At 37.9% G+C, this 26,618-nt stretch overlaps 1 protein-coding gene across 1 annotated transcript; it reads right to left on the bottom strand.

Annotated features, from left to right (window-relative positions):
- Positions 1-1,780: 1,780 nt before the first annotated feature.
- On the bottom strand, positions 1,781-19,913 carry LIPJ (lipase family member J). The gene is made up of 10 exons (XM_032430443.1): positions 19,905-19,913; positions 19,235-19,346; positions 17,490-17,498; positions 13,355-13,553; positions 12,524-12,633; positions 10,882-11,018; positions 10,162-10,308; positions 6,604-6,675; positions 3,007-3,078; positions 1,781-2,014 (listed from the first exon to the last, which is right to left on the bottom strand). Exons 1-10 carry the CDS (start codon positions 19,911-19,913, stop codon positions 1,781-1,783), a joined length of 1,101 nt encoding a protein of 366 aa, XP_032286334.1.
- Between the last annotated feature and the right edge of the window lie 6,705 nt (positions 19,914-26,618).

The raw sequence follows: 26,618 nt of genomic DNA on the forward strand, positions 1-26,618 counted from the left end.
TAGATGACTTGATCTTCCTTTAGAGAAGCCTTACTTTTGCTTCTGACAGATGGCTAGGGCATCAGTATTCCCAAATTATCTTTGTACATTAAGAATTCTTATGATTCAAAGGTGGTCTATGGTTTCTGAAAGGGTGATCAATTTCTAGTTTGACTTTATTCTTAGGGTATAGTACTTTGAGGTTCCAATCCAAAGCCCGAAGATCAAGGTTTATCAGAGAAACTTCCCTTTGGTAAGCTGAATTACAATTTTTATTCTCAACTAATTGTTTGCAGGATTTTAATTATACACCTGGACAAAGCAGGTGTTGCTAGGATATAAACAGCTAAAATGCTAGGCTTACTTTCCTGGACTTCTTTTTCTTGACCCTGTAATTCTTCCCTGCATTTTTAGCTCTCCTTGTCCTCAAATAAATGCTTTTCACATTGTCTCAGGTCTGAATTACTCAGTCCACCATTACCAGAAACCTCCAACTTATTTTTTAAATCTCAGCATGAGTAATTCTTCTGCATAGTTACCCTCTGCATTTGTCTTTTTTGAAGGATCATTCGAAAACTTTGAAGCAACACTTATGCTATATACACATTCCTGAACTCTTTAAAAAGATATCTCTAAGTGTGTATCTATTCTCAGTGCTCTACTTTTTTGGTACCAAGGGTTACCAAAAAAAGGAAGGACTGACCTGTAGTCTGAACTGTGGCCTTTAAAGTCATGTGTCTTCTGTTAGCTGCATTCCAGTAACCTATGCATGGATTTTCTTTTTTCTCACTATCTATGCATATTCTGTTATTTTTTGTGGAACACTTTTTAAAGCCCATAAGCATGTGCGGAGCACAGAGTTAGCCACCTCAGAGTGAACTGGACTTGGCTTGGCTTCCAAGCTCCATTTTGCTTGGGGCAGGAAACTCAATTTCCCAATTCAAGAAATTATAGATTTTTTTTCCCCAGTCTTTATGTGGTAAATTTACACTCAATTCTAGAACTCTCCCTTTTCATCTTGCTGTCCCCAGGGACTAAGAAAAGCCCGTGATGTTATGCATTATTGCAGAGTCGGAAGGACTATGGTCTAAGTCCTTGCATGTGATGTGCCCTGTACCGCCTGTTGATGCCCATCCATCCCAGGACCCCGGGATCATGACCTGAGCCGAAGGCAGATGCTTCACCGACTGAGCCACCCAGGCGCCCCAACAACCATTGCTACTCTTTACACATATTTGCTGGAAAGGTAGGCTATACAGGCTGGGAAGTGAGGCACAAACCCTTTATGGCTTTTACGAGCTCCCTACTTCTGAAGCTTGGCCGCAAGTGGGGCAGAAGCGGAAATACTACACTGGCATCCAAACTCTCCTTCTTCCCTTTTTCCTCCCCCAGACCCTTTGCATAGCACAACAGTGCTTCTACTCTTTATTCAGCATAGACAAAAATTAGCTTTCGTATCAGCAAGCATTCTCCCAAACTCTTTTAATATCATATATACTCATATTTCTTTGACGTAAAGAAAGCACCTTTTCAAAAAGTCATCCTTTTAAAATTATGCTTTTAGTTACTTATGTTGCATGTAGACACCCAACAGACTACTTTGGGCTGAGTTAGAATCTGCCGTTTCCCTCATATAATAAATGCCACTGATTTAATGAATGGAAGGCCTGGGCAGTGAAAAAAAAAAGGGAAAAATTCCAGATTTTATTTAAATAACTGGAAAAACATGCATAGCAAGAAAAAAGTGATTGGATTTTAAGAGAAATGATATAGATCCTTCAACACAGAGTACCATAGTTCTTTATAGATTGCCTTGGATAATGTCAATGATTTCACGGTAAACTTGCTGATATACATCTAATCCGAACAAAAAGTCTATATGATTGTAGTAAGAAACAGTTTTATGGTAAATGTGGTTTGTAATTTCAGGAAGTAGATTTTTCACATCTTCAGGATCGGCCAACAAGTCATTGCCCCCATTCCAAGTTGCTGTTGATACGTTCATGTTCCTCACATCGTAAAATGGAGAAGTGGACTAAATGTAGAGGGTTTTCACAGAAAATGATACATAAAAGGTGTTATTTACTTTTCTTTAAATGATGAATTAATACAATTTTAAAATAAGCTGAATCTAAAATAATTACTACTATAAAAGCAAGAACATCGAAAGAATCATTATTATGATTTTTACTCAGAAATAGATCAGATACAAATCAAAACTAGACCGTTTGCTCTAAGTCAGGGTATTCAAACATTCCTCAGAAGGAATTTCAGTTTTATTTATAAGGCATGAAAGTATTTCAATCAAAATTTTCCGTGGCTGTATAACTGCCAATATGTTCATCAATAAATGGTAAATGTTGGCAATTGAAGCCAAATCTGATTTTATTGATTTTGATCTTTCTATTTTACTTTGGAGTTTTACATAAGCTAACCACATTAGGCATGAAGTTTAGCTAAGGCAGAAAAGGTTGGTGGAAAAGAATAACTTTGAAGACGACAGACTTGGGTTCTAATACTTCAAGATTTCTGTCATCTTCCTCATACAATTATTACCACCTTCTCATTAACTTTTATCTTTTCCTCATTATGCGGAATGAGGAAAATTCCATCATGTGGAATGAGGGTTTGTCTTATCTTCCCAAATACAGTCAATAGCTTTTGAGGGTCAAGAACCATATTATGCCTCTTATTTCTTATTTAACTAACCACAGAGCTACGCATATTATAAACACAATATTTTTCCTCTTGAGGGAGGATGAATTATTCTACAGCCTGTCAAACTTCTCCAGGCTTATCCAAGGTATTTGTTGTTAAAATAAGTAGAAAACCTGGAAAATACGTAGAAAACCTGGAAAAGCCCCTTGGGTTGGATGTGACAATATGGAGCCAAATCATGGCGCTCTTCATCTGCTGGTCCTTCTCACTCTGTTATTATACTCTCGGGCTTTACATGAGCCTTTTTCTGTAGCAACATCATCTGAACAGATCAAGGAGATAGTTTTCAGCTTATACATAATTATGTACCTGATTAAAGTGAACCAAGTTCAGAACAGGACTGCCCCAGTCAAAAGCTCTCAATTGGCTAGAATTAAAAAGCTGAAAGAAAAAATTTAAAAGCAAGATTATGCTCATCTGTTTGCTACAGCACAGCTGGTAATGTGAGGTGTGCATTTCATGTACTGCCTGCCCCTTTGTACTAGGCCTGTGGGTATATATGCAGGGAGACTTCCTTGCTTCTCCCTTCCTTTGCATAGGGCAAGAAATGGAAGAGGGAGGAGGTGGTGGGGGGCAGAGGAATCTACAGAATGTGATTCTGTCATCTTCATATAAATGCACATTTCCCCAAGGCCTTTTACCTTGTTAAAGGGAGCCTGTGTGCTTGGGGCAACATCAGCCTTCCCCAGAAATCCTCAGCTTCATCCACAGAGGTCAAAAGTGTCTACAGGCTCCTGGGTGGCTCAGTTGGTTGAGCGTCTGACTCTTGGTTTCAGCTCAGGTCCTGATCTCAGGGTTGTGGGATTGAGCCCTGCCTTGGGAATCTGCACTCAGCAGGGAGTCTGCTTGAAGATTCTCTCTCTCCCTCTCCCTCTGCCCCTCCCCGTGCTCATGCTCTCTCTCTTTCTCTCTAAAATAAATAAATAAATCTTAAACAACAACAACAACAAAAAGTGTCTAGGACTAAGTGCTTTAGGACTGAAATGACACTTCCCTAAACACCTTTGCTTCAAATAACAGCACTCAAGAGCATGATCCAGAAGCAGTCCCTTGCTTCACCTACCATACTTGTAGCCTCACCACCACTAACTGCGGTGAGCCTATTAGGTCTAATCTGATTGCGTTCATTTTTTCCCCTAATAACGTTTTCATTGCAGGAAGGTTCAGACTCTCAGTTTACCCACGTTCTCTGACACTCTAAATCTGACAGGTCTCCATGCACCCCCCCATTTTATCTCCTCCCATCTCCCCCCAACTCCTAAAACTCTTTCTACCATCTGGAATTCCATCATTAGCCTGTATCTTAAAACCCATCTCTGATGGGCTCCTTTACCTTCCTGCTCTCTGGACAACCTGATTTTCCCCAAGAACGCTTCTTCTCCTACAGCTCTTTCCTGCCACAAAACTAGCTGAGGTTATTTATGACTTTAACATTTGTAAAACTTGTTAATTCTGAGGAATTTCCTCACATTACCTATGAGCAGCACTTGACCTAGGTGTCCATTTCTATCCTCGAGAGCTTTTCTTCACTTAGTTTCTGGAACACTGTCATTTCCTGATCTTCATTTTTCACTCCCTGCTCATTTTTGGTCTCCTTGCTGTATTCATCCAGCCGCTGCTGCCTGACCTCTGAATCTTTCTATGTCTCATCCCACCACCCTTGCTCCTCTTCTCCCCATCTGTACTCACTCTGTGTGTTCTCATCCAGTCTCTTGGCTTTCAGTGGCGTCCATATTTAAAATGTTTATCTTCTGTAAGTCTCTTCTAAATACTAGACTCCTATACACAACTGCTTATTCAAATTAATCACTGGGATGTCTCACACTTAACATCTCCAGAACTGAACATTTTATTTGTCCCTCAAACCTACACCACCACCAAATGTCCCGATCTCCTTTAATGGCAATTGCATCTTTTCCTTGCTTAGGCCAGAACGTCTGGAGTCATCCAAGACTCTCTTCTCTCTCCTCTCTCAGAATCCATCATTAAACGTCCATGGCTGCATGTTTACAATACACATGTATACTCAGAACCCAACCCTCTTCACCACCCTTCCTGGGAACACATCCCATGCAGGCCATCATCATTCTTGTTTGGATTATGGTAGTAAGCTCCTTAATTTATCATTGTTTCCACTTCAGTCTACTCAACATGGCACCCAAAGCATTCCCTTTTTTTTTTTTCCGAGTAAACTCTACCCCAGTGTGGTGCTCGAACTCACAACCCTGAGATCAAGAGTCACATGCTCTGCTGAATGAGCCAGTGAGGCATCCCCTAAGTATTCCTTTAAAAATGTAAATCATATCATGTCCCCTCCCTGCTCAAAAACCTGCAGAGGCTACTCACTTCAGCCAGAAAGCCAAAGTCCTCACAATGATGTACTTGTCCCTTTCTGGGTCTAGTACATTTCTGCCCCCTTTTCCCTACTCCTTTCTCCCTTAATCACTGACATCACCCTCACTGACCTTTCAGCCATGCCTCTCAGAAATGCTCCTGACTAAAGGGCTTTGCATTGGCTATTCTCTCTGTCTGGAATGTTCTTCCTCCAGGTTGTTCACATTGCTAACTTTCTCGGCTCTTTTAAATCTTTTCTCGAATGTCACCATCTCATTGAGGCTGGCCTAACCTCTCTATTCAAAAACACAACCCACTACCCAGTATGCCTAATCTCTTTATCTTGCCTTTTCTCCTTTATTTTTCCATAGCTTCTATCCCCTTCTAAAGTTTTAATAATTTACTTATTTGCTATGCTTAATGTTTACTGTCTCTATATCTACCACTAGAATGTAAGCTTAAAGAGGACAGGAATATTTATTTTGTCCAATGATATATACCCTGAGCATAAAACAGTACAGAGCACATAGTAGGTAATAAATATTGTTTCAATGGATGAATAGATGCAAAGGTTGCTTAGATTTTCCTGGCCTAACTATCACCGGGAATGAACTAAATCTAAACATAAGTTGAAGATTTTTAATAATTTACCTCAAAACAACCACTTAGTAGATTTAAACATTTTTAAATGAGAAAGCTCTTACCAATATCTCAATGATACTGTAAATTCATTAGTGTTTGTTAAGTTTAAATAACACTCATAATCATCACCCTGTTGAACTCTCATAATATTTTTGTTAGTTAAGTCAAAGCATTACTATTAACTCCATTTTTAAAAGTAAGGAAACTGACTTCATAAAGATTAAATGAGCTTGCTCAGTGTCTCACTGTCAGTAAGGTTCAGAGAAAGGATTCAGTGTCTGATATCTTTATCTCAAGTATACTGTTCTTTCTAAGATAATTATCCTGGCTCTCAACATTAAGATGATATTCACACTGGATTTTTTTCTTCATTAATATTCATGCAACAAATATTCTTGAGTATCTGCTATTTGCCCAGAGCTCTTGGCCTTGCAAATGTAGAAGTGAATAAAACTTGCTCATGGTCCTCATGGAGTTCACAATTGAACAGAGAAGAGAGTGTAGTCTAGTGAGAGACTAGGCATTAGGACACCTGTGTTCTAGTCTTAGGGTTTTTTTATTTTTTTATGTTTTATTATTATTATTATTATTTAGTCTTAGGTTTTTTTTAAAGGAATAGCTCTGACTCTTTGGGCAAGTCAAGTGATGAACATGGCCTCAATGATTGCTAGTCTACTATTCCGAATTCATATTTTCTCATTTGTAAAACAAAATAATTATATTGCTCTGATCATTGCTTAGGGTTAGAAGACCTAGTAGGTTATGATATTAACATATTATAAACTATAAATAATTACACAAATATGTAATTGTTACATTTTATCCTTCTAAATTTATCATCCTATGGCAATGGCATGATTCCCAGAATGATGAGATAAACCATGAGTGGTATAAATAAAATTGTACTAAAATGCACTTGAAAAGTTGTACCTGACTCCAGTGTAGCATATTTTGAACAGATGTCCCTGCTGGGTTATGTGACATATACACATCCACACGACTCTGAGGGGTTAAAAAATTATTTTTATACTTAGTTCAATTGGAGAAAGCATAACCTTTGATATTTACTACACTAAATAATTTCAATTAAATTTAAAGTTATTTTTAAGTAATATAAATAAAAAGATAAAATTATATTTTAATTAAGGACACAAATGTACTTACTAAATGTGTAATTTTTGCATTAATGTAGAAGCTATTATTGGATTTCCAAGTTATGTAGTCTGTCATCCCATACTGAAAACAATCAAAACTCTTAGGACTCACACACACACCCCTTTTGCACACTAAAGAACTGAAAAGATTGAAAGAAATTATGAGGAAAAATGGAAAAGAAAAAACAAAAAACCCTCAAAAAAGCAAAGTACTAAAGACAGTTTTCCTTCAAGTTATTTGCCAATCCCAGAGAATCTGAAGTTTCATTGTGAGACCTCAGCTAGTTCAGGAAAAAAAAATCAGCCCAGAACCTGCCAAGGGCAGTTAGGAGACTTTAAAAAGAAACCCTTTCCATGATTAACTGGGCTCCTGAAATTCTACACAACTCCCAAGGAAGCAATCAGAAACAGAGCAGCATTCAAGTCAATCTGTCATCTAGGTTTGTACTGCCTACACGGTCCCTGGGAACCTCAATCAGTGAACAAGACATATAATGTCAATGTTATCCTATCAAAATCTCAGCAAGTTATCTTAAGGATATCAACAGACTGCTTCTCAGATGGAGAGGCAGAAGACCCAGGACAGCCAACACACAAAAAAAAAAAAAAAAAAGTTGGAGGACTGACACACACAACTTCAAGATGTACTGTAAACCTACAGTAATCAAGACAGTGTGGTATTGGTGAAAGAATAGACAAACAGATCCATAGAATGGAACAGAGGGCCCCCAAACAGACCCCTATAAATATAGTCAACAGATCTTTGACAAAGGAGAAAAGGCAATACAACAGAGAAACAATGGTATCTTCAACAAATGATGTTGGAACAACTAGACAACCACGTGGAAAAGAAAAAAAAAGAGTTGAGACACAGACCGCACACCCTTCACAAGAGTTAACTGAAAATAGAACACAGACCTAAATGTCAAACTCAAAACTATGAAACTCCTGGAAGATAACATAGCAGAGAAAATCTAGTTGACTTTGGGTCTAGTGATGACTTTTTAGATAAAACACCAAAGGCACAATCTATGAAAGAAATAACTGACAAGCTGGACTTCATCAAAGTCAAAACGTCCACTTTGCAAAAGACAGTATCAAGAGAATTAGAAGACAAGCTACAGCCTGGAAGAAAATATTTGCAAAAGACATATCTATGAAGGACTGTTACCCAAAATGTACAATGAACACTTCAAACTCAACAATGAGAAAATAAATAACCTGATTTAAAAATGGGCCACAGACCTTAACAGACACCTCACCGAACAGATATAGAGATAGCAAATGACCATGAAAAGATGCTCTGCATCATATGTCATCAGGGAAATGCAACTTAAAAGAACAATGAGATAGCACTACACAACTATGAAAATGACAAAAGTCCCAAACGTTGACAGCACCAAGTACTGGTTAGGATGTGGAGCCACAGGAATTCTCATTCACTGCTGGTAGGAATGCAAAGTAGTACAACCACTTTGGAAAACAGTTTGGTGGTCTCTTATAAAACACAGTGTATCCTTATCATACAATCCAGCAATCACATTCCTTGGTATTTACCCAAAGGAGTTGAAAACTCATGTTCATGCAAACTCTGCACATTGATGTTTATAGCATCTTTATTCATAATTGTCAAAACTTGAACCAAAATGTCCTTTAGTAGGTGGATAGATAAATAATGGTACATCCAGACAATAGAATATTTTTCAGCACTAAAAATCAATGAGCTACCAACCCAGGAAAAGATATGGAGGAACCTTAAATGTATGCTACTAAATGGAAGAAGGCAATCTGAAAGGGTTGCAAACTGTGTGATTCCAACTACATGACATTCTGGAAAAGGCAAAACTGTGGGAGACAGTAAAAAGATCAGTGGTATCAGTGGTTGCCAGGACTTAAGTGGGGAAGAATGAACAGACAAAGCACAGAGGATTTTTAGGGCAGTGAAAATATCCTCTATGATACTATGATTGTAGATCCATGTCATTATACATTTGTTAAAACCCACAGAATGTAGAACACCAGAGTGAACCATACCATAAACTATGGATTTAGGGTACTTATGATGTGTTGATGTAGGTTCATCAGTTGTAACAAATGTACCACTCTGGTGGTCCTTGCCACACCCAAGGTCATCTAGATTTTTCATTATGTTATCTTCTAGAATTTCTATAGTTTCACATTTCACATTTAGGTCTTTGATCCAAATTTTAGTTCATTTTGTGAAGGGTATAAAGTTTGTGTCTGGATTCACTTTTTTTGCATGTGGATGTCCAGTTGTCCCAACACCATTTGCTGAAGAGACTATTGTTTTTCTATTGCACTGCCTTTTCTCCTTTGTCAAAGATCTGTTGTTGATATTTATAGGGCTCTATTTCTGGGCTCTCTATTTTGTTGCACTGATCTTGTTTCTTCTTTCACTAATCCCACACTGTCCAGATTACTGTAGTTTAATACTAAGTCTTGAAGTTCAATAGTACCAATCCTCCAACTTTGCTCTTTCCCTTCAATACTGTGTTGGTTACTCTGGGTTTTGCTTCTCTCCATAAATGTTAGAAGTCATTTGTCAATATCCTTAAAATAGCTTGCTGGGATTTTGATTAGGATTGCATTGAATCTATGGACTAAGTTGGTAAGAATGGACATCTTGACAACTTCTCTTTCTTTGAATGAGTAAATTGATTCTTGCTGGGAAATTATTAAATGGTACAGGTACAGGAAACAACCAGTAGTCTAAATGCCACAGCTGCTTTTGCCCAATCTGGATTTTTAATTTAATGTGCTTAAAAAGTCTTAGAATGAATGCCTACATCTGTAACAACATCTATATACAATCAATCCATATGGGCTTGGTAATAGTAGCTTGAGCCCTTAAACAGTTTCCCACTCCAGGAATTTTGATGAATGCCAGAAGCATGTAAGATATTTCACAGGCACTAACGCTAATTACAAAAGGGTCAACAAGAAAGGGAAGGAGTGTTAGGAACCAAGATATAAGAGCAGGAGTTGTGAAAAACAAGTGATAAAAGACAACTTAAATACAAGAAACTTCGGGAAACTAACACCCAATAGTAAAGGCCAATAAAAAGACCCAGCACAGCACCTGCTCTCTGTTCTTTACAGAGGCAAGACAAATTTGACTGCAAAATAATCCCTGCATGTTCATGCTGATTAGTTTCAGAATGTTGGTATAGTTCCAAAACCAGAAAGGCTAAGAATCTAACTATTAGTATATGTGGATAAATCATAAAATGACACACAAGGCATAAAATAAGTGCTATTAAGAGCTGCTTTCTAAAAATTGACAAAATACATTTCAAATTCAACTTATTCTCACCATATTTAAGTTCTCCAGGTCACATCCATATATCATAAACAAGATTTCACGGCAAATCTTACCAATAGTCTTCAGTGTACACAGCTTTGAACCAACAAATCTTTTAAATGAGGTATTAGGTAGGAAGTCTTTGTTGCCAAAAAAAGCCTGTAAAACAAATTTACTTTATTCATATTTGAAAGACCAAAATAATTAATCAAGAAATGGTGCAATGAGTTCATTATATTTATAATCAAATGCACTGTCTCACATTAGTTTAAAACATTTAAATTAGAGGGGTTCCTAGGTGGCTCAGTCTGTTAGGTGGGTGACTCTTGATTTTGGCTCAGGTCATGATCTCAGGGTTGTGAGATGGAGTCCCGTGCTGGGCTCCACACTCAGAGCAGTCTGCTTGTCCCTCTCCCTGCCCCTCCCCCCCTCGCTCCTGCATTCTCTCTCTTTAAAATAAATAATTAAATAAAGTCTTAAAAAAAATTTAAATTAAGGACAAAACTTGGAAGCAGGAGATAGACGTAAGTTGACTACTGGATTTTCCTTCACAAAGAGATGTCCAAAGGTATTATAAGTAAAATCTTATTCCTTTGTAAAAACGAAAGAATCCAGTGTCACTGAAACCAGAAAATTAAATTCATACAAACATAGTCAAGACTTTTTATTTTGAAAGGACAGAAACATTGTCATTTTGGATTATCAACTACGTAAAGGAAAGGAATAACATACCTTTATCACTGACTTCCATTTGTATGCCCTTTTAATTAAAGGGCTCTTTGAGTATTTAATAGAAAAAACTGGAGCTAAGGCAAAAAATATTTTGATTCTTTCAGCTATCTTTGGTATTGTGGAAAACGTTATGAAAGCTGAAAGAAAATAAGACAGAAATGAACTATTCTTACACAATTAGTAGCATGTAAGAAATGACTTCATGACAAGTAAGAGTAAATTCAGTATGCTATGACCACTTAATTGACTCATTCATTTCTTAATTCCCTTATCAAACATTTATCGATCACCCAGTATGAGACATGCATATTGATCACAATAGCATACTGATGATTAGTATTAAAAACAATGTCTAGGCCATAAATAATGATAAATCAACACTAAAAGAGTCTTATAACTCCATAGTTGAGAAATCAGAAACAATACTGAACATTTCTATAACTGGCAATGCTGAAAATAAGTTAGTGAGCTTTTCTGATATTTGAATCTTACACTTTAGGTGAGAGATTCAATACATGTCAAATTATTTCAATATTTACTTTTAATATATTTCAAAATATCCTTGCCTTCTTGTACAGAAGATAACCAAACACTAGTTTATATTTTATTGTTAGTTTAGAGTTATTAATGTGACAAATAGTTTTCCCCTTTGTGACATCTTATCAAGCTACATTCTTGCACATCTCTATTTTTATAGCTTTTCTGTTTTCTGAGTTCTGAGAAGGCAAACAACCAAAGAATCATATAACATATTATGAGTCAGTAAACTCTAGCACATAACCCACTTTTTTTTTATTTAATAATTTTCCAAGATTCCTGGTTCCAGATAACTGAACAGCTGGAGAATCCAGACTCCAAGTCACACACATGGTTAATAAATGTCAGAGAAAAGATCTATGGAAAATTGGATTAGACTGTTATTCAACAAATTTTTTTTAAAGCAGGAAGTGGATTATTCCTATAAGAAAATGATCATTTTCAGCCTAGAAAAGACTCAGTGAATACTGGCTGCTATTATAAAATAGTCTTTGTAACTTCCACAGTAGAAAGAGTGGGAGTAAGAAGGTTTACCACACCATGTAAGAGAATTACATTGGGTTTTAGAGAATTTTTTTCTTTTCTGAAAGTGAAGTTGTCACGCATTAGATAGAAGCATTGTTGTGAGCTGACAGAAGTTCTTTTCTAGTCTCTTTAAACATATGAAGACTTTGCTCATCTTCGTGTAGGTCTAAAGTTTAATCTGTCCTAAATGCATAACATAAATGGCCTTCTCATGTCTCTCCCTCATGAGGTCCTATGCCACACTTAAATGACCATAATAATAAGTATGAAATTTCTATTTGTGGAACAAGTTGTAGTTATGATTTCACTTTGATCCCAAGATGGATATCCAACTTCTGAACACTTGGAAACAAAGACAACTGCCAACAACCTGTTATTACAATGAGTTCTTTGTGACTGAAGAAGATAAGGTAGAAGTAAGGAGGGGGTAAGCTTCCAGGGCCCGGCTGTGGGACACTCCTCTCAGAGCTCTGCTTTGTGTCACTTGTAGCTTGGGGAGCTTGCCCATGTCCTTAGGAGGTGTGTCTGCAAACTCTACAACAGTCATTGTGGACTATAGCGACAATCTTTCTTGCCATACCAATAGTGGTGCCCTGGGAATGACCTATATAAAATATTTCCTCTTGTCCCGTGTGCTTCACGATGAAGTCAATGGAGGCTGGGAGGTCGTATTTTGCCATCTCATCAAAACTACAAAAGAAAAAGGGAAGTTGAAATCCCCTTGCTTCTAACGTGATGCTAACACTTGAAGATGATGAATAAGTAAGTGCATGAAACAATTTTCAACTCTCTTTAGGTATTATCAAGAAGTTATGAGGCGCCTGGGTGGCTCAGTTGGTTAAGCATCTTGACTCTTGATTTCGGCTCAGGTTGTGGTCTCATGGTTGTGAGATCGAGCCCTCATCAGGCTCTGCACTCAGTGTGGAGTCTGCTTGAGCTTCTCTCTCCCTCTCCCTCTGCCCCTCCCCACGGTTGTACTCTCTCTCTCTCAAATAAATAAGTAAATCATAAAAAAAAGGAAGTTACATGGCATAATGTATCTACTGAATAAAGACTTATGTGAGAACACAAAGTCAAGAAACTAAGATAGTCCCATGATAGTCTTATAAAGATGCTGTTTGTTTATTCTACGTACAGGGAGATAAACTAATATAGGTTATGGAATAAAACAATGGTTAAAGGAAGGGTGGGGTTAGCCAATAAAGGTTATTACTGAAAAACAAGAAACATGCTTAAGATCAAACAATCACTCTTTAATTTTCAAGCAAAAATTGACACAAATTGTTATGGTCTGTTAAAAGACCTGATTGAGAAAAGATACTTCTGTTCTACTTTATTTCATTCAAGCACAAAACAAAATATTTGACACACTTATAAAATAAAACGAAACATTACTTGATGTTATTTGTACCTGAAGGCCCAGAATTCTTTGGAATTTGTTTTGAGGTACGTGTGTTTCCTGGACCAGGTAGTCCCTCTGCTGTTCCCCATCCATACGTCATAACCAGCATCTGCTAGAATGAAGCCCAGGCTGTTGTTGGGAAGATTTGAAATCCAGCTGCTGGCAGATGTAAATAAACCATGTTGCAAGTATACAACAAGCCTCTGAGCTAGAAAAAAAAATGCAGAGAATTTCTTTTTAAATGTTGTAGTATCTGCATAAATATCTCATCTGAAATTCAATCTTTCAAAACATGACAGTTTGAGGTTTTAAAAAAATTTTTTTATTTTATATTGTATAGATAGGGTAAATTATTAATGTTTAACCCCATTGTATGTCAGTTGTTTAGCACAGTTTACAAAGAGTTTTTTTCAAATGACCAAGTGTACAATTAGGTTATGTCTCACTTAAATATATTAACTTTTAAGATTAGAACATTCAAATATCTAATAGTAATGTGAGCACTCATATACGTTTTAATTTAATTTACTTTAATTTAATTTAATTTAGTTTAATTTCAGAGAGGGAGAGAGCAGGAGGAGGGGCAGAGAGAGTGGGAGAGAGAGACTCTCAAGCAGACTCCACGCTGAGTGTGGAAAGAAAGAAAGAAGCTGTTCCTTCTCAGGAGAGGTGCTTCTGGCATTATTGGCTAAATAGGAGCTCCCACACTGGAGGAGGAAGGAGACAATCTCCTCTCTGACCAACTGACACAAAAGTACAAAAAGCTGACTCCCTTGCTTCAGGGTTGGACCAGCTCTGATGCACTTCATGTTCTGTATTTCCCCAAGAGACCAGGGTGAGGCTAGAATCCAGTTGAGACCACATATTTACTTAACTTCTTCCTCTGCTCTCTTCTGTTTCCCCCATTTCCTTTTTCCTGAGATCCCCTCAATAAATCATGTGCACTCAAATCCCTGTCACAAGCTCTGTTTCTAGGGAACCTGACCTAAGAGTTACTACTAAAAGTGACCAAGGAAGCAGACATTTGTGGATGGGATTGTGGAGTTGGATTACTTGCTGGCTGGCTGGTTGACATTGAGGACCACACCATTGACATCATTAATTGTAGGGAGAGTACTGACAGAACCTTGCATGTTGTAGCACTCCAGGGGCTAAAATACTCATGTTTCCTGTGATGGCACAGGATAGGAATGACTGGCTTGTGCAGTATCTCTCACAGTTAAGAGGTACAGGGGAAATAGGATTATGAGGTCTGGGTAGCTGTTGCTGAGTGCCAATCATGCTTTAAAGAGAGAGTATTACAGGATCAGGGCAATCAATCACCAATTCAAAGCAAAGGGTGAAAGTCCTAAGACTTTTCTGATAGCACCTCAACACCTCATCTTCTACTGCCAGAGGGCCAACTGAGGTGAAAATCATGGTCTTGAACTAATTGTAAGGAGAGTAGAACTCAGGAAGTTTGAATTCTCAGCACTGGGAAGAACCCATCCCATATTCAGGGCCTTGATAGGGAAGGAGGACTCAGAGACTTGAGATGAGACTATCTGAATAGAAGAACTCTAGAAGCTTGAGTCCCAAATTTCCCTGAACTCACTGGGACTATAGAGTGACCCACTCCTCTTTGTTAGAAAACTCTGACTTAGATATCTTTCAGAACAAGGCTTTTCCTCCACAAAATCCACCCCAATCCCTTCCTGTATACTCAATCACTAATGCTGGTTGAGTTCTCCAGTGGCTTGACTGAAGTGTTGGGCCTGCTGAGGGAGAGGAGAGATTGTACACTAAAAGAGCTACAAAATCTGGAAGAGTATGCCTAAGTGTTGGATAGAAAAAAAGGAAAGATATATATATCTTACATATATATATATATCTTATGTAGGATATATATATATCCTACGATGCAAGGTTTTACACACTGGCAATGGTTGAGAGGTCAGTCTCAACACTCTGCCAAGATTTCTCAGAAGCTTAGAAAATTCCAGAATAGCAAAGCAGATTGGGAAGGAAAAAGATACAGAGGCTCAAGACATAGGTATGCTAATCTAATAAATAAAACCAGAACACCCACCAATTGATTAATGTGCCTTGGGTGAGCCCAGAGGATATTTCATCTAATAAGTTGAAAAAAATACACTGATGAGGATATCATCAAAATTTAAAAACTCAGAAGTGGAGAACTTCGACTTCCATCTTGGGATGTATAATAAACTGGAAAAGTATTGCTCCCACTCTTATAAAAAAAAAAAAACACAAACAAACAACTACATTCAAATTCATGACTTTTAAAAAACTCATCAAAGAGCTGATTCACAGAGCAAAAATCGGGCCTCAAATCTGAGGAGAGACAGGTGCTTACAAGGAGAAGGGAGACATAAGCCCTCCCTTATGCGGGAGACACAATTTGAATAGATTAGGTAGAATAATTGAAGAATTAGTGAAGGCCAGGGATAGGCTCCAAGGACAGTGTGAAGGACAGGGTTCAGTAGAAAAGGGGAAGTCTATATCCTCCTGCAAGCTCTGTCCCATGAACCCTACATGAACTTCACAGAAAAGATTGGGAAGAGTCTTGCCAAAGTGTCCATTGTGGTGCAGATCTGTGAGAGGGAACAACAGTTATTGCAGGAGGGGCAAGACGCTCTTCTCTGATCCTTTCCCCATTTGCCTTCCAGAGCCATACTCAATTGAGGTGCGGGGCGGGGCGGGGGGGCACAGGGAGGGCAACGAGCACTACAGAGGATACACTAACCAACCAAAAGTGTGTAGGATGTCTCAACCAGTAGATGTCAGCCAGACACTGGTCTTAACCACTCCAGTGCTGTGCTGTGGGCTCACAAAAGGAGTAGCCATGATGAGAGAGATGTAGACTAACCTGGCCCCCCAGTGTGGGTGCCTCACCAAGGCGACTAGGAAAGTATGTCTGACCTGCCTGCAAAGGAAATCTCACAGGGTACCATGCCCTCAAGGAGACCAAACCAGCCACTTGGAGACCAGTTGGGGGCACCAGACCCTTTCTTTCCTGGAAAGGGCAACAATTCATTATGACAGGGATTGAGATATATTTTGGCTATGATTTGCCTTTCTTTCCACCCAGGACCACAGCCTGCCAGCACTACTTTTCAAGAGTTCATGGAGTGTCTGGTCTATAAATATGGAGCCCCTCATGACATACCTCAAATAAAGGGATTCACTGCAGGTCAAAGACGGTGCATTCATCAGCATTATGGCCTTGGAAGGCCACTGGTCTTATCACATAACTACCAACAGAAGGCTGCCAACCCAACCGAGCAATGAAACCACCACCCAGTGGAGATGCCATCTGGGAGATGACATCCCATAAGCGTGGGTCCTATCCTAAGGACTCATTATATACCTTAAACAAATGGCCAGAATATATTGCTACTTCCTCTCATTGGTAGAACACATGAGTCTGAGAAAAAAAGGGGTAGGATTAAGACTCACTATCACCCAGTAATTCACTCCAGGGCTTATACTTTCTGTCCTCACAATTTAAGGCTCTATAGACTAGAGGTCCTCGTTCCCAGACAGAAAACACTTTCACTAGTTCACGCGGTAACTAATAATAAAGCTATGACTGCTGGCTGGCTAGACTTTGGGCTCCTCATGATAGAAGACTGTGGGGCGGGGCGGGGTGGCAAAGAAAAGAATTGCTATATTGGCAGGAATAATTAGCCCTGATCACCATGACAAGGTAGGGCCTCTGATACAGATTGAAGATGGAAAACCATATTTGGCATTCACGTGATTCACTGGGACATCTTTTGTTACTCCCATGCCTTACTTTACCTGTAAAATGTACAAGTACTGCAACCATGACCTGTTTTGGGCACAGTAGCCCTTCAGGATAAGGGCCTGGCTTGCCACATCAGGGGACATGGCTGAGAGGGAGAGGATTCTATAGTGCGTAGTAGAGGTCAGAATTTATGAGTACCAGCCATGGCGTTAGGATCAGTTGCAACGGCAGATGTCATACTCTGTTCCACTCACCCCCCTCTTGCAAGTTTCCCCAGGAATTCTGACCTACCCAAGTTCTGGAAAACCTGTACCTGGATGAAATAAGCTTCATGTGAAAAACAAATGGATCTGAGTAATGCAAGAAGTGCACTCTGTTATTTTGGTGCCCCACCTAGACTTCCTTTCCTAAGCAGGTGGAGCATGCTCCTAGCTGTTGTGGGTGTTGCTTTCTAAGTGTTCATTATTGCCCCTCTCTCTGTAGGATTGCCCCCCAGGCAAATGGCAATTGCCTCACCTATGAGAATACACCTCTTTCTACGAGAAGCCTTAAGCAATGACTAACTGCTGAGACAATGCAAAAGGCTAGCTGCCTAACTTCAGGGCAGGACCACTTCGGTATTGCAGTTCCTGGATCCATGCGCTCCCCTGAGATCAGACTCCAGCTGGACTTAGCTGAGCCACATCCTTCCTTAGCTCCTTCCCCTGCCCTCCCCTGATTTCCACATGACCTTCTCCTGACCGTAGGCCAGCAATAAATCACATGCTCCTGACTCCCTGTCTCCAGCACTGCTTCAAGACAACTCTGAAGCACTTACTATATTTTTAAATTACTTTTCAATATTTTATCACAGTATTCATGATATTAGGTCATACTGTGAAAAATGATTACTATAATTATGTTAAATATATGTTAACATTTTCTGTCTAGTAGCTCTGACCTTTATAAGATCCAAAATTACATTGATTGAGGTTGTTTCAAATTAGTATCTTCCATGAAATATACTTTAATGTTTAAAATGAGAACTTGAGAGGGTATTTTATAATATGAGAAACATTCTTTTCAGGGAGAAAATCTAAAGAGAAAACTAAAAAAAAAAAAAAAAAAAAGAAAAGGCTGGCTTTTATTTGAGCAATTAGATGAATAAGGAAAAGTAATCCATTACAGATTCTGCTAGTAAGTGGCTGATACAGGATTATAACCCTAGGGACAAATTCGAGTGCTTTATTTTTTTCACCTCATTTGTGGATAATGATGTACCTACTGTTGGGTTAAAGAACCAGAGTTTGCTACCAACCTGATCTCTTTGTTATTACTAGAAGAGACAGCCATAAAGACAAGGAAGGACGTTTTTACCAGCCGTTTTTTAAACCTATGTTACCATGTTACCATTTCTAACCCCTCCTGAAACAAAGAGATTGGAGAGAATCAACAGAAATGAGTAAAGTGACCCACAAAGAACACTTGGAACAGCTTAATTTCCATTACACTCTAAAACCACCTTGTGAGGGGCGCCTGGGTGGCTCAGTCGTTAAGCGTCTGCCTTCGGCTCAGGTCATGATCCCAGGGTCCTGGGATCGAGCCCCGCATCGGGCTCCCTGCTCAGCGGGAAGCCTGCTTCTCCCTCTCCCATTCCCCCTGCTTGTGTTCCCTCTCTCGCTGTGTCTCTCTCTGTCAAATTAATAAATAAAATCTTTAAAAATAAATAAATAAATAAATAAATAAATAAATAAATAAATAAAACCACCTTGTGAACAGGAAGCCAGGGGAGAACCTGGCTGTCTTCTAGTGACATGTAGAGACATGTAGGAGAAGTTAACTATATGCTTAATCTTTAAATCCTTTTCTTGTCGGGCTCCTGGGTGGCTCAGTCGTTAAGCGTCTGCCTTCGGCTCAGGTCATGTGGGATCGAGCCCCATATCGGGCTCCCTGTTCAGCGGGAAGCCTGCTTCTCCCTCTCCCACTTCCCCTGCTTGTGTTCCTGCTCTTGCTGTCTCTCTCTCTGTCAAATAAATAAATAAAATCTTTAAAAAAAAAAAAAATCCTTTTCTTGTCTGAAACTCACTAAGAAGAAATGGAAGAGTTAAGGCCTTCAGGGCCCAGTAACCAAATTTCTCTGAATTGAATATTACCTGAACTGTCATTGTTTGTCTTCCCATAAGGAATTCTATAAAGGCCAAGGATGTAACCATCTTCAGTTACAATATCATATACTTCATCTGGGTAGCCCCAATAGGAAATAATCTGGCTCTACATAAAGAAAAAGGAAGCCTTTTAGGATACGATTTCTGGTCAGTTAATGGAACCTGATAATAATCTAACCTATTAATGTAATAATGGACCTTTGTATTGTCTCTCAACCTCAGGACTATTTCTTCATACTAGTTCACTGATTCATTCAGTAATAGATATTTTAGAACATCTACTAAGCATTAGTCTTATACATTACTTTTTTCCTAACTACTAATCACTCAAACTTTTACCTACTCAGCCATATACAATTTAAAAATATATATTTATCCACAAATGTTTGCATGTCTATGGTTATAGCTAAGCTTATATCTGGAATTTGTATGTGTGGACATGTATACAAAAGAGAATTTGTAAGTCCTCCATAAAGGTATTTAAATGTATGTATATATATTTTTATCCAGGGACAAAATAAGGGTGAAGGGGAAACTGAGCTACAGAATAGTAAATGAATACATAGACTGCAGACCTATTAAAATAAAAGCTCCCCCCTTCCCAGTTAAAGAGTAGCATTCCCTGTTATTTCGGCAGCTTAGCATTTATTTCCTAGCAACTTACAATGTTCATGTTCGCTTCAGGGTTCCTAGCTCTTCGATATCGAAAGGCACCTTGAGTAGTCCCAAGAATTAAAACGAAAGACATCACTTTGAGAAGGTAGGACATTTGGGATCTACATATAAAAGGAGATGTTAATACTATTAAAATTGCAGGAGGTGATAGCACTTGACTGTTTAAATAATTCTGTGAGTTAGGGAATATTACCATTTTCAGGGAAGAAAACCGAAGCTTTGAAAAATTAAGTAACTTCTCTAAGGACACACCATGTATAATTGGCAGTCAAGATTCTGATTCATTCCTGCTTCATTCCCAGATCCATACTTTTCCAACTACCCTCTTTTATAGCACAAACCCCTCTTTGATGTCTCCATTATAGAATTGTTAAGCCGAGTTCCAAAACTTTATCACATACTGCAAGTTAATTGATACCTGAATTAATGATGTAATGATATTCTTACCAGACTAACACTTGTTTTTTTTTTTTTTTAAGGATTTTATTTATTTATTTGCAAGAGAGTGTGTGAGAGAGAAAGAGAGGCTCAGAGGGAGAGGTAGATGCCCCACTGAACGGGGAGCCAGATGCCGGACTCTGGGATCATGACCTGAGCCAAAGGCAGATGCTTAACTGACTGAGCCACCCAGGTGTCCCTGGACTAACACTTGTTTAAAGTATGGTTAAAGGTTGTTGGGTTTGGGGGAAGGTAGGGGGATGGATGAGGAGATTAGGAAGCTTGGATAATTTAACTTTTATCCAGCCTCTCAGCATCTAGATTTTATTGCATATAGAAATGGGAGTTTTGGGAGTATCCTAAATTCTGGGAAGCCAGGACTCTTAAGTTCTTTCTAGAAAAGTAAGAAACCAGGGAGCGAGGTCACTACTCACATTCTCTCTCCCAAAACATGACATATGGATCTCATGAGCCTTGTACCTTATGCCTAGAAGGACATTACGCAGAGTTTATAAAATGTCCAGCCCTGCCACTCACGAGCTTTGTGACTTAAAGGAAGTTACTTCCCCTCTCTGAGCATCAGTTTCTCTACCTATACTATGTGAATAATATAGCTACTTCTCAGGGTTGTTATAAAACTTAAAGTTGATAAATGTGATATGATGCTTTGTTAGTAGAATACCAGTCATATAGCTAATCTTTAATGTATATTAGATTTCCTCACTTAAGAGAACTAACTAATACCAGCAACTTAGAGAAATAATTTACATGCAAATAAGTGATATGTCTCTCTTTTATATTTTGGTAGGCTAGTCTTCAGTGAAATAATTTTTTTTTTTTTTTTTTTTTTTTTTTAAAGATTTTTTTTTTATTTATTTGACAGAGACACAGCGAGAGAGGGAACACAAGCAGGGGGAGAGGGAGAGGGAGAAGCAGGCTTCCCGCCGAGCAGGGAGCCCGATGCGGGGCTCGATCCCAGGACCCTGAGATCATGACCTGAGCCGAAGGCAGTCGCTTAACCAACTGAGCCACCCAGGCGCCCCTTCAGTGAAATAATTTAACAACTTGCTACCAAGTATCTAGATTTGCAAGTTTTAAACTACATTTATTTTTTAAAATGTACTTTCTAATCGAAAGCTTTAATTTATGGAAACTGGACTTCTCCCCTTTTGGTCTAGGTTTGTATTATACTTGGTATAATATCTGTGCTCTTTAGTGAAGGCAAGAAGCAAATTTTAAAACATTATTACCAAGGTTTTCTACCAAAGAAGAGAGAGAAATTTGCTAATGTGCTTAGGTAAAACATTGATAACATGTGTAGTCACGATCTAGATATTCCTCTTCGGATGTGTTCTTGGCAAAGCGCTATCAGGTAGCAAGGCTACTTGGTTCTCTGTCCTCATGGGCTGTCTCAAATAGTTTCGTGGAAACTATCTGTATTAACTGGATTTTGAAGCTTACTGAATAGACAGTGCTTGTTGCCTAGCAGAGATTTTGAAGTACTTTGCATTATGTCTGGAACATGTGCAGTATTTATCATCCAAAATGAGAAATTTTTGAAAATGAAATGACATTAATAATTAACTTGGAAATAATTAACCTGGGAAACAGGCATAACTGGACTGCCCTAGGCAAGTAGGACTTATGGTCACCCAATTTTTATCCTTACTTCCCCAAATTTTGGTATTTTTACCCTGATAAAGTACAGGAGAAGGATGAGCCTGTGGCATATGGTTGCTGATACTCTAACAACCACCAATGGGAAATGTTTCAACTGAATGAAATTTTTTTTTTTTAAAGATTTTCTTATTTATTTGACAGAGAGATACACAGCGAGAGAGGGAACACAAGCAGGGGGAGTTGGAGAGGGAGAAGCAGGCTTCCCGCTGAGCAGGGAGTCCGATGTGGGGCTCGATCCCAGGACCCTGGGACCATGACCTGAGCCGAAGGCAGACGCCCAATGACTGAGCCACCCAGGCGCCCTACAACTGAATGAAATTATTAACTTTGTGTTTACAGTGATTTACCAATTGTATAAAGCAACTAGTGAAAAAGTTCACTGAAATCTACATCAGTGCTTTTCAGTATAAGGCTTCTGAGCCCTTGAAGTGTAGCTACTGAGGAACTGAAATTTGAATTTCATTTAAATTATTTTTGATTTATAAACTAAGACAGTGTAAAAAAATACCTTTCCCCTAAACACAACTTCATTGTTTTGGTAAGATTGTATGTCACTTGAATTGTTGCATTATGTAAGATATTGCTGTGCTGTTATATTTCACATATGGGGCATATGTGATTTTTTCCAATATTGTGTGAAAATACGTCACCTGTCTAGTCAATGTCAGCAGATTTTATTTAGGTTGAGTAATTATTTCTTTTATTCACTGATGTAACATAGTAATATGTTTGGGCATTTTATGCAGACAGCATGAATTACAGTAGTACCCATATAAATCATAGTTGGTATTTAAATTAAAATACTTATTTCGGTTAATTATTTGTTAGCTTACAACTTAAGTATAGATAATTTTTTAAGTTAAATGACGGCATAGTAGTGATGCAAAATTGAGTGGAGGTGCAGGAGCCAGTATTACACCAGATCAGTAAAGGGAAAAATAAGACAAAAGAGTATGTCTCCACTTTCAAAATGGATGGCAATTATCATTTGCCACCGCAGAGCAAAATCTAAAGTTATTTTTCCTTCTAATAAAGAAATATTAAAGATCGTAAACAACGTTAAGAGACATTTTCAGCAAATATATAGTGAATTTAATAAAGAGTTTTTTTTTTGATAAAGAGTTTCTACACAAAAGTCAAAAAAGAATCAGTAAAATTGTCTGACATCAGAACTTAATGACGAAAAAACATTTCTAAAGGATTTTTAACAGAATCTGAGCTTGTAAATTTAGACTTCTGTAAAATGCCTTGGATTCTTGCACAAGAAAAGAAAACCGTTTTTAGATGGTGAAATGCTAAACAAAAATTATTACAGTTGGGGAAATTTTGTTACTAAATTATGAGGGAAAGCCTAAAAATGATATTTTACAAGTTGAAGAAAGATCTTCAATTAAGGCACCAAACCATTGCCTGTACAATACCCAAACTTCCTAAGAATATAAAAATCGATTGATTCAAAATTTGAAGGTTTCATGTACTTTTCTTTACTTTTAGATGAGTTTGCAATGTTATAGGCAGTACAGTTAATATTTTGGATAATTTTGTGTTGGATTTCCAGCTTTACAAAGAAATATCAATTTGAGAGTTGTAAATAATGAAGCTCATAGTGCAAATATTTTAAAAATCTTTTACATCTCTTAAATAATTTCAGCTAGATATGAAAAATATTCATTTCTATCACAATGAATAGTGCTCCAGCATCTTGTTTCAGAAATCCAGATTTATTAGAATTCTCTCGTATTTTTAGTTTTCCAAAATTTATTGGCAGTTCTATCACATGTATTTTTTTAACAAATTTTTAATTGTGGTAAAGAAATACACATAATGAAATTTACCATGATAATCATTTTAAGGTGTATAGTTCAATAGTGTCAAGTATATTGACATTGTTTGGCAACCAATCTCCAGAAATTTTTCATAACCGTTGAACAACTCCCCATTCCTCCCTGATCCCAGCCCCTGGCAACTCCCATTCTTTCTGTCCTCTGAGTTTCATTATTCCATTTACCTCATGTAAGTGGCATTATACAGTATTTGTCTTCTTGTGACTGGCTCATTTCACTTAGCATAAATGTCTTTAAGTTTCCTCCATATTGTAGCCTCTGCCAGAACTTCCTTCGTTTTTAAGGCAGAATAATATTCCATTATGTGTGCATACCATATTTTATCTGCTTATCTGTCAACGGACATATAGGTTACTTCCATGTATTGGCTATTGAGCATAGGCTATGAACATAGGTGTACAAATATCTGTTTGAGTCCCTGATTTCAATTTTTTTTTTTTTAAGATTTTATTTGAGAGAGAGAGAGAGATAGTGAGAGAGAGCATGAGCAGGGGGAGGGGTGAAGAGGGAGAGGGAGGGGAGAAGCAGGCTCTCCGCTGGGCAGGGAGCCCGATGTGGGGCTCGATCCCAGTACCCTGGGATCATGACCTGAGCCGAAGGCAGCCACTTAACCGACTGAGCCACCCAGGCGCCCCCCTGTTCTCATAGTTCATAAACCTAATGCTTACAAGACAGTCTTTAAAGAAGTTGCATTGTGTTGATGATTCGTGAGAACAAAATAGTCTTATTTGTTAAAGTATATTTTTAAAAAAAGATATATCATGATTCTTTTTCAAACAAAATGAACTCATGAAAATTATCATATCCAACGCATTAATCGATATGGGAATTGCCTGCTTTCAATTCTTTTATATATATACCCAGAAGTGGAATTACTGATAATAGGGTAGTTCTATTTTTAACTTTCTGAGGCACTGCCTTACTGTTTTCCACAGTGGCTGTACCACATTGCATTCCCATCAACAGTGCACAGGGGTTCCAATTTCTCCACATCCTCCCCAACATTTGTTATTTTGTGTTGTTTTGTTGTGGTTTTATTGGGATAAGGTATACATAACATCGAATTTACCATTTTAACCATTTTTAAGGGTACAGTTCTGTGGTATTAAGTACACTCGTGTTGGTGTATATCCTTCGCTGCCATCAGTCTCTAGACCTTTTTCATTGTCCCCGAATGAAACTGTATCCATTCAATGCTAACTCCACATTCTTCTCTCCCTCAGGCCCCTGGTAACCATCATTCCACTTTCTGTCTCTCTATAAATGTGACTACTCTAGGAACCTCACATAAATGAAATTATATATATTTGCCCTTCTGTGATGGGCTTATTTCAATTAGTATGTTTTCAAGATTCATCCACATTGTACCATGTGTAAAAACTTCCATTCTTTTTGAGGCTGGATAATATTGCATTGCATGTATATACCACATTTTGTTTATTCTTGTGTTGATGAACACTTGGGTTATTTCCATCTTTTGACTATTGTGAATAATGCAGCTATGATCATGGGTGTACACATATCTGTTTGAATCCCTGCTTTCGCGTCTTTTGAGTATATACCCAGAAGCGGGATTGGATCATATGATATATTAGTCAACTTGGGCTGCCATAACAAAATACCGGAATGTGTACAGCTTAAACATCATTTACTTCCTTCTTTCTTTCTTTCTTTCCTTCCTTCCTTCCTTCCTTCCTTCCTTCCTTCCTTCCTTCCTTCCTTCCTTCCTTCCTTCCCCCTTCCTTTCTCTCTCTCTTTCTTTCAGTTTCACATAGAAATTTAGTAAAATTTTAAAGATCAGTTAATCCTAATAGTATTTGAACTATTCCAGAGCATGGTTTAAAATATACATCTTCCAAATTCTTTCTATAGAGTAAATTAATCCCAAAACCTGACAGAATTTGCACAATAACAACAACAACAAAAAACCCCACAAAAAACACTACCAGTCAGTCTCATTATGACGATTGAATTAAAGTATTCTAAATAAAATAATGGGAATTTATTAGTCCACTAATAAAAACATTATGACCAAATGAAGTTGTCTTCCTGCAATGTAAAAGCTCAACATTAGAAAATCAGCTAATATGATCTATCATTTTAATAGAAATAGGAGAAAAATCATATGATCATATGATAGGTGCAGAATTAAAAAATTATTTGACTATAGTTGACACACAATGTTACATTACTTTCAGGTGTACAATACAGTGATTCAACATCTCTATATGTTCTGTTCTGTTCACCACAAGTGTACCTACCATATACTATTACAATACCATTGACTATATTCCCTACGCTGTGCCTTTCACTCCCATGACTTATTCATTCCATAACTGGAAGCTTGTATCCACCAGTCCCCTTCACCCATTTTGTCCATTCTCCCACCCACTTCTCTCTGGCAACCTATCAGTTTGTTCTCTGTATTTAGAGGTCAGATTCTGCTTAGTTTAGTTTATTTATTTGTTTTGTTTTTTAGATTCCACATATGAATGAAATAATATTGGTTTTTTATTTCTCAGTCTGACTTATTTCACTTAGCATAATACCCTCTAGGTCCATCCACGTTGTTGCAAATGGCAAGATCTCATCCTTCTTTATGGCTGCATAATAATATATATATATATATTATTGTATATATATATATATTATTTGTATATTATTGTATATATATATATACACTGCATCTTCTTTATCCATTTATCTATCAGTGAACTCAGGTTGCTTCCATATCTTGTTGT

This window comes from Phoca vitulina, unplaced genomic scaffold (genome assembly GCF_004348235.1).
Source record: "Phoca vitulina isolate PV1807 unplaced genomic scaffold, GSC_HSeal_1.0 scaffold43, whole genome shotgun sequence".
Lineage (NCBI taxonomy): Eukaryota > Metazoa > Chordata > Mammalia > Carnivora > Phocidae > Phoca > Phoca vitulina.

Bases quoted from the DNA above. Each gene is read 5' to 3' on its own strand.
- LIPJ (XM_032430443.1), bottom strand. The intron at 6,676-10,161 runs GTGAGAATAAGT...TTAACCCCTCAG, and splicing joins ACCTGGAGAACTTAAATATG to AGTCGTGTGGATGTGTATAT. The intron at 3,079-6,603 runs GTACAACTTTTC...TTTTTCTTTCAG, and splicing joins ATATGCTACACTGGAGTCAG to CTTTTTAATTCTAGCCAATT.